This window comes from Geosmithia morbida (genome assembly GCF_012550715.1).
Source record: "Geosmithia morbida isolate 1262 chromosome Unknown scaffold_7, whole genome shotgun sequence".
Lineage (NCBI taxonomy): Eukaryota > Fungi > Ascomycota > Sordariomycetes > Hypocreales > Bionectriaceae > Geosmithia > Geosmithia morbida.
In genome coordinates this window covers 661,548-670,295 of record NW_023336194.1, presented here as the reverse complement: position 1 = coordinate 670,295, position 8,748 = coordinate 661,548, and the positions used below count along the sequence as shown (strand labels likewise).

Sequence of the window (8,748 nt, the reverse complement as noted above, 5' to 3'; positions counted from 1 at the left end):
ATGGCCGCTAAGATGCCTCCCAACATGCATCGCAAGCCGGGGTCGGGAAACGCCAAGCCCGTCAGACCTGCCATACCGCTCCCCCACGTGAAGCGCCAGGCTGCTGCCGCCGCCGCGGCGACGACGAGAGCCCCAAAGGCGCTCGAGAACACTGCTACCGAGAAGGCTTCTGCTACCCCCGAGGCTCAGTCTACGGCGCAGACCGTCGCGGAGGGGACTGGCAAGGTCACACAGCACGGTGTCAAACCTACCTCTGCCACCGCCCCGGTTGTCAACGGCAGGAGCCACGCTCGAGGTATGTCGACGCGCACAGAGCACGCCGTGGAGGAGACGCGTGCACGGGTATGCGTGCCAGCTTTTGCACCTGCTAACCGTGTTGACTGTCCAGGCAAGGCTAATAGTCAGCATGACGCCAAGGCGACGACACCGACCGCGTCCTCCGAACCAGACGAGACCAAGCCGGAGGGCCCTGCTCAGCACGATGGGCTGAACACCCGTGGACGGGGCGGCACGCCACCCGTCTCTCGGCCATCATCGATGACGCTCCGCCAGCAGATGGCCCCCCCTTTCCAGCCATCTGGTCTGCTGCCCCACCTCGCGAGTGCCCCGGAGACTATGAATGGCTTGCACGCCCAGCAACCGCCGCCGCTTCCACCGCCGCCGCACATGGTCAACGGACATTCCCACACGCACAGCTCTCACCCGAGTTTCGGTAGCACCCACTTCAGTGCCTTTCACGGATCTACCGGCTCCTCCCCAGCCCCGCCGCTCTCCGGGGGTGGCATAGCTTCGGCTCCCGGGATGCCCGTGCCCGACGCTCGCCAATCCTACATGGCCCACACACCCGCCCCCGTCGGCGGCTTCCCGCCCTCGATCCCCCCAGGTCTGGAGAATATGATGGGTGTTGACATGTACGGCCATCCTGGCATGGCCTACGCGCACCCGATGGATCCGTTCCAGCAGCAGCAGCAGCACCAATACGGCAACAACTTCCCTCTCTCTACATCCCACAGCTTTCACGATTCGCAATCCTCCGTCCGCCCGGAGGACGGTGGGCCTTATCGCCAGTACGCTACCCCGCGGAGCGACGTCCCGAGGCTCGGCGAGGATGCGAGGCACGTGCCCGCCGGCTCCATGGGGCCTCCTTCCCAGCAGGGACCGCCGTCCATGGGCCCCCCTCCCAACGGCGGCGGCGGCGACGATGCCAGCGGCTTGGTGGAGCACATCCAGCAGCAATTCGGCACGCCCGAGCTAGCCGACTGCACCTTGGAGCTGCGGCACCCCGACCCCCGCGTGCCGCCCATCCGCATTCCCGGCCACCGTATCGTGCTATCGCGCAGCCCTGTCCTGGGCGAGCTGATGCGCAAGCAGGCCCTGTCTCAGCAGCAGCCGCAGCAGCCGACGCTCTCCCTCCAGGCCCAAGACGATTGGATCCGCGCCGACACCTTCTACATGGCCTGCCAGCGGCTGTATGGGCTGCCGCTCCTGGCCGTACCGCCCCGCATGGACATGGACATGGACAATAGCACGACAACCGCAGCGGGCAACGCCCTCGACCGGTTCAACTTTGCCCTGTCGTACGCCGGTGCTGGCCACCTCCTTGGATGGGGTCCTGTGGTTCGCCGCGGCTGCGAGATTGCCGCCGAGCTCGTGTCTCTCGAGACGGCCGAGACGGCCATGGCATTTGCCCTCAGCCGCCACGAGGATCGCGGCTCGTACGAGAACCTCCGGTATGGCGACGGATCACGTGCACTTCTGGGCGCTGTCCTGGGCTTTGTGGCTAGTAAGCTGTCGCCCAGTTTCAAGCTAGACACGTCCGTCTCTACCGCCCAGCAGGGCGGCGTCGCAGGCTACTCGCGCCTCCCGTACGACACGCCGTCACCCCCCAAGCTGGTGCAGCAGCAGCAGCATCAGCAGCAGCAGCAGCAGCAGCAGCAGCAGCAGCAGTCACCCGTCATTGTCAGGGCCAACCACCCGGCTCACAAGAAGAGCCAGGCTTCCCGGTCACTCAACCAACCGCCGCCGCACATTCAGTTTGGCGACCTGTCGCTCACAAACGGTCAGCAGCAGCCGCCGTCGGCGGCAGACGCCCCTCAGGCATCGCAGCAGCACGCCACGACTGCACTGCCCACGATACTCTCGCGAATCCTCATCAACCTCCCCTTCAGCTACCTCAAGATGCTGCTCGAGTCGAGCATGCACGGGTGGGCAGGCGCGGAGACGAGGCTCTCTGTGGTACTGGACGTGGTCAGGGAGCGTGAGGCTCGCCGCGAACGTGCCATCGACGCCGTCAATGCCGGCAGGATTCCCGAGTTTCACTCTATCCAGGCGGCGCTCAGCAACACCGAGCCAGCGGCGGCTCACTCCAGCCCCTGGGCGCTCTTGGCCTGGCAGGAGGAGGTCACACGACCTAGCAGCGCTGACGGCCCCTGCCTCGGACGGCGGTGGGTGCCTCTACGGGGTCATGAACAGGTCCGCCACCGCATGAACGGAAACGCAGCAGGAGCAGCATACCCCTGAGCATGAGAGAGAAGGAAGAGGAGAAGAAGAAGAAACACAAGCTGACGACGACGACGGCGACGACGACGACAAGATACCCCCAATACCCGACAGCTTAGCCTACTGAGGCACTATACCAAATTGCTGCCGCCTGAGCACAGTGGCGAGGCGAAGACACACCACGTTGACCTAGTCTTTACTGAGCTACTCCGTTCTCCTCGATACCTGCGACTCGGAAATGGTGTGATATACTTCCGCGACTGAGAAAGGAGGAGATGGATGATGGCGTCAGGTCAGAGGGAATATTCACGGGGTCAAGTCGGCTCGCGTCACGAGAGATGGATGAGGGAAAAAAAAAACACGTTAAGGCAGAGCTAAAGCAAGGCATATCAGCAGAAAGAAAGAAGAGGGGCGCGATCGTATCCGTGCCTTTACCATTTGACTTTGATACCTGGACATTATTGAAGAAGGTGGCAAGAATAGACAGGAAGCAGGAGAGTAGATAGAGAAACCTTGTGTGGCATGTCCTGCAGCTTCCACGGCGTGATATCTGCGTCCTCGTATGACCGATCATCACCAGAGTATTAATACGACTAAGCGACGCGCGATGTCATATGTGTGTGATGCAATATTATGTAATGGCTGATTACCCCGGACGAATTGCCCTACAGGTACGATCTGTAGGCGGCCGCTGCCCACATATGGAATCGGAAGCTGCGCAGTAATGATAATAGTAGTGATACTACGGAGTAATCGCTGTTGATCTGCTGTAATGATACTCTGTAGAGTCACTCACTCCATCTCCATGGCTAAGAGTGCTAAGAGCCCCCCCCCCCGTCCATTACGTCAACACTGCAAGACGATATGGATAGCTGTCATGGGAGCTGCCGAGGTAATAGTATCAGGTACGATATAATCTGTACATCTGTACATCTGTACATATGAGCAATAATACTCGTAATACATGGTCCGGGGGTCTAGATTATACTATGTACGGATGTAAATCAGGTGGCCCCACCGGGGCAAAAGAGGACCAAATTAACTGCAATTACAGCGCTGACCCCTCCATAACTTCAGTCAGATATGATTGTCTCTCTTTCCCTCTCTTCCCTTCTCTCCCTCCTCCGTGCTCTTCCTCTCCCTTGAATCCCATCCTCTCCATCTGTACCGAGCATTCATCTCCATGACTCCGTCTCTCGTCTCTTCGTATTACATGTCTGCCGTAGCACCACCACCGTCCGTACCCTCACCCGGGAATAGCGCTGCTTGGACCAACGACCCGTGTACGGGTGATCTGTACTCGCCCATCCTTCCGGAGCTTCAGTGGGCCTCCCAAGCAACGATAGGGTGCACGTACGAGCTATTGCATACCACACCCCACGCTCGAGAGTTACGACGGCATTCCTGCGCGTCACCCGATAAACCTGTCGGGCACCGCTGCCCTTCCCTCCTTCTCTCCTCTGCCGTGACACGACCATAACAGCACCTCTCCTTCAACATCGCATCTCTGTCGGTACCGTTCGACAATCGAAAGCGCGACCAGCCATGTCCTCGTCCACGGCCGCGCCGACATCATCTGACGGGTCATCCTCGTCGGCAGCCCCGACCGCAGGGGGGAGAGCAGGAGCGCCCCCCATCGACCCCATCCTGCGCAACACCCTTCGATATACCGTCTCCGCGGGTGAGTATGCCGCCCTGCACAAGTACATCATCTCTCGATCAAGGGGCTTGCGTAAGGCGGCACCGTCGCCGGCAAGCGTCGACAAGGCTCTGCGACCGGAAAAGCCCAAGGGAGGAGGTGCAAGAGGAGGTCCTGCTGGGCAGGATGACTTCAACGCTCGTGCTGTGCGGCATGCGTTACGCGTGTTTGCCGTTACGTGGCTCGGTATGAAGGGATTCGACGCCGTCTCCAAGCGCCTCAAGAGTAGCGAGTATGTGCCTCCCTTCCCCTTCTTATCTGGCCGTGTGGGCTCTGGCGTGGAGCGTGTGCGCGTCGGACTGACGAACTCGGCTCTCCCGCAGGTCACCGTCCAAGAAACCTGCCAAGACGCGGTTTCACAAGTCCTCCGCCTTCAGGCTGTCGCTCTCGCTGTCGACGATCCTCCTCCTCTACCGCCTCCTCTTCCGCTTTCTCACCCGTCTGCGCGCGCACCTCCTCGAGTCGCAGGTCGAGCCGTTCCGCCGCCGCAACCCGCGCACCACGGCCGCCCTGACGTCGGCATACACGCCTGCCGTGGGCGCATCGCTGGCCGGCCTAGCCCTCGGCGTGTTCCCGTCGCAGCAGATGCGCGTGTCCCTCGCCATCATGACCATGTTCCGCGCGCTGGAGTTTGGGTGGAACATGTGTGAGGCCGACGGCGTCATCTGGGGCTCCGTCAGTGGCCGCAAGAGGGAGCGTCCCTGGTGGTTTGGCAGCTGGATGCTGCAGCCTCTGGCGTTCGGTCAGCTGTTCCACGCTTCCGTCCTTGACAGGGATTGTGTTCCCAAGGTATGCCGTCCCCGCCCCAGACATGGAAATCGACGCCGGCGTGTTGACGCTCGCCGTAGACGCTTAGCGACCTCTTCCTGGGCATGTCGTCGGGCTACCTGCAGCCACGGCCTGCCGACTGGCCGGTGAAACTCAAGTGGCCCGGTGCTGGTCAGATCGTCGACAACATTGCCGAGATGGCACGCCTCAACTGGCCGTACGTTGACACTGCCCTCCCCGAACCCCGCCCGATTGTGCTGCCCACCTCCCCCCTCCCTTTCTGACAAGAAGCAGTGCCTTCATCTCACCTACGCTGTTCCCGAAGAAGGAGAACGTGCTCCCGCCGACCCTGACATCCCTATCGCCGCTCACATCGCGCGCCCACCCTCTGATCAGTCCGCTGTCGTGCGCGACGCTCCACCCGTCGGATCCGTCGTGCCTGCGCACGTACCTGACCTTCTGGATCAGCTCGTTCCCGTCGTTTGCCCGCCTGCTGCTCATCGCCTACTCGGCCCTGACGCTCACCCCGCAGCTGCGCGACCTGTACCACCGCCCGCTCACCATGCTCCGCCGCATGGTCTCGCGGGCCCTGCGCACCTCGACCTTTGCCACGGGCGCCCTCTCTACGGCCTGGGCGTCCGTATGCTTCTTCCAGACCTGGCTGCCGCGCCACGTCCTGGCCACGCAGCGCCTCTTCATGGGTGGCTTCCTCGCCGGCCTGTGGGCGTGGGTCGAGCGCCGCCACGGCAGGGGCATCTTCCTGTACACGGCACGCGCTAGCGTCGACAGCCTCTGGAAGGTCGGCGTCAAGAGGCGCTGGTGGAAGGCCATGCGCGGCGGAGACGTCTGGGTGTTTGTCCTGGCCCTCATGGTGACGGGCGTCGTGTACGAGCGTGACGCCACGGCTATCCGGGAGGCGCAGTGGAGGAAGGGCATGAGCTGGGTCCGGGGCGAGGGCTGGAGGGACTGGGCCGCGGAGGATGACGACGACGACGACGAGGAGCATGTCAAGGAAGAATAATGGCGTTTTTTTTCTCTCCCTCCACCCCCGTTTCTATTTTCTTTCTTCTGTTCTTATTGTTCATCACCTTCTCTGCCTTTCAGCAAGCAACATGTCAATTTTTAAGTAATATAATAATCACACTCTCTCAAAACAACTTGCACTTTTTTCTTTTTTGTAAAAAAAGAAGAAAAAAACTGCACCATCATCCCCTTAGCAAGTGGCTGTTGACTACAACCCCATCCGGCTTCTCCCAGTGCTTGACGAGACCACCCCAGCTCTCGTTGCTATACTCCTCCTGGACCTTGCTGGAGGTTTTCAACCCCCACTCCGACACGCCGACGGCGAGGCAGGTCTCAAACATGAATGCGCAGCTCCCGGCGCCGACCTTGACGGGTGCCAACTCAGCCGCCCGCGCGGCCTCGTGCGAGGCAGCATCGGGCCCGTGGCCGGACATGACGGTGTGCAGACTCGCGCCGCCGGGGGCGAAACCACCGGCACCGCCCTTCTTGGCGTCGTAGTCGCCCGAGATCAAGCCCATGAACTCGCTCATGGTGTTGCGGTGGTAGTATGGCGGGCGGAAGGTGTCCTCGCCCACGAGCCAGCGGGGCGGGAAGATGACGAAGTCGGCGACGGCGGTCCCCGGCACGGCGGACGGGGCGGACAGCACGGTGAAGATGGACGGGTCCGGGTGGTCGTACGATATGGATCCGACGGTGTTGAAGCGTCCCAGGTCGTACTTGAACGGGTGGTAGTTGCCGTGCCAGGCCACGACGTCGAAGGGGGTGTGGTCCTGCTCCGTAGTGAAGAGGGTGTTGTTGAACTTGGCGGTGACGGTGTACGCCCTCTTCCGCCTCTTCTTCCTGCCCCCCCTCGCATCTTCAGCGTCACCGCCGTGGCGGTGGTGGCCATCGTCGTCATCGTCGTCATCGAAGGAGGCGACGGGTGACTGGAAGTCCCGGGGGTTGGCGAGGCCGCTGCTCCCCATGGGACCGAGCTCCGGCAGGCCAAAGTGTCCCTGGTACAGCTCGAGGGCGTAGCCGCGAGCGGGCTGCGCTCCCGGGAGACGGACGCGGTACCGCACCCCGCGCGGCACGACGCAGATCTCCATGGGCCGCACGAGGAGCCAGCCGTGCTCGGTGCGGATGTCGAGGTCTCCCTCCTGCGGGACGATGAGCAGATCCCCGTCGGCCGAGTAGAATGCCGAGCCGTCGGGCATGCTCCTCCCCGCGGCGTAGACGAGGATGCCGAGCCCCTGCTTGGTGCGCGGGTCTCCGGCCCCGGCTACCAGGCGCATACCCGATATGAAGTCGTGGCGGCCGGAGGTGTCGTGGTCAAACGGGTCCCATCGCAGCTGGTTGGGTATGTAGTGTAGCCTCTCTCCCTCGGCCCACCGGTCCCGGTCTCGGCCTCCCCCGTCTCCGGATGACGATGAAGTCCGGCTGAGTGGCTGATATGGCGGGTGAGAGCAGGATGGGAGGATGCGGTACATCCACGTCTGCTTGTTCTCGCGTCGGGGAGCGGTGAATGCCGTTCCCGAGAGCTTCTCGGCGTACAAGCCGTACGGTGGCTTCTGGGGTGAGTTCTGGCCCAACGGGAGGGCACCATCTACAGCTTCGGATCTGGAAATTCAGGGGGAGGGCGTTGGCTGTCTTTCATACACACACACACGCGCGCGCACACACACACACACACATACACAGAGAAAACAAACGGTCTCTGCAATAAGGGGAGGAAGAGGGAGAGAAGAAGAGGAGCTGCACTTACTCTAGATGGTTATCAAAGCCATTCTGGTACCTGTACTTTTCTTCGGTGGTAAACTGCGTGACAGGCATACTGGACAGCAACTGAGATAGAATGGAGATTTCGAATAGAGAGACCATGGGAGAGCACGGTCGGCTTCGGCTGTGGTATAAATAGTATTGTTACCGACAGCAGAGACCGCGTACCTCTCTACACCAACCGCGTAAGACGGCCAGAGACCTTATCCAGGCATGTCAGAACCCCAACGTCTCCCGAGTCCTGACTGGTGGGACAAGGCGTATGGCCTCTCCCCCCATCACCGAGAGTAGCCGCCGAGAGTAGCCGTACGGGGCCGCATCGGCAAAGATTCCGCACATCATCATCACATTATAATTACCGGGGTTGGCAAAGCGTCGAACGGCAACTAACGCTTGTATTCGCGGGTGGGAGAGCGGGTTTGGATGTGCAGGGGAAGTAGGACCAATGGGTCTGTAATAATGATACCACATCCGTCTATTGCTTGCTAGTAGGTAGGTATTAGTATATATATATCCCTTGCATTGGAAAACGGCGTCGAGGTGGCTGGCTACATGTGGATTGATACAAGAAAATACTCCGTAACGTCCGTTTTTTATATTTTTATTTTTATGATCTTTTAGAAAAAGAAAGGAAAAAAAGGAGTGATCGATTTTTCCGCGGGGAATTGCGCTACCAGGGTTTTCTGTCTGGTTTATTGGTTTATTTATCCTCTTCGCCACGCGTGGTCACACCACCCCCCCCCACCTTTAGACCACACCGATGAATCCCGTGATTGCCGTATTACCGTAGTAGGAATAATCAATATCCGGTTCTGAATCAGGCACGTGGTGATATTTTCCCCCTTCCAGTCGAAATAGTCATTTTATCATCCCGATGGGAACTATGAGAGACAAGCTGAAATGTACACGTTGGGTTCGGGGTGGGGGAGCCAAACTTTCTAACCGTCCCCCGTACCAGGACCTGTGATAATCTTACAACACGGTCTGTTCTCCAAGACACC

The 8,748-nt window shown here is 60.5% G+C and overlaps 3 protein-coding genes across 3 annotated transcripts; 2 read left to right on the top strand and 1 right to left on the bottom strand.

Annotated features, from left to right (window-relative positions):
* On the top strand, nucleotides 1-2,520 carry GMORB2_7049 (uncharacterized protein; the record flags this gene model as incomplete). Its single annotated transcript, XM_035469014.1, has 3 exons — nucleotides 1-295; nucleotides 389-1,865; nucleotides 1,992-2,520. The coding sequence occupies 3 exons, from the start codon at nucleotides 1-3 to the stop codon at nucleotides 2,518-2,520; spliced, it is 2,301 nt and encodes a 766-aa protein (XP_035321394.1).
* Nucleotides 2,521-4,044: 1,524 nt separating this feature from the next.
* Nucleotides 4,045-5,987, top strand: GMORB2_7048 (uncharacterized protein; the record flags this gene model as incomplete). Its single annotated transcript, XM_035469013.1, has 4 exons — nucleotides 4,045-4,430; nucleotides 4,522-4,987; nucleotides 5,047-5,183; nucleotides 5,258-5,987. 4 exons carry the CDS (start codon nucleotides 4,045-4,047, stop codon nucleotides 5,985-5,987), a joined length of 1,719 nt encoding a protein of 572 aa, XP_035321393.1.
* A 184-nt stretch (nucleotides 5,988-6,171) lies between these two features.
* GMORB2_7047 (homogentisate 1,2-dioxygenase) lies at nucleotides 6,172-7,458 on the bottom strand (the record flags this gene model as incomplete). Its single annotated transcript, XM_035469012.1, has 1 exon — nucleotides 6,172-7,458. One exon carries the CDS (start codon nucleotides 7,456-7,458, stop codon nucleotides 6,172-6,174), a length of 1,287 nt encoding a protein of 428 aa, XP_035321392.1.
* Between the last annotated feature and the right edge of the window lie 1,290 nt (nucleotides 7,459-8,748).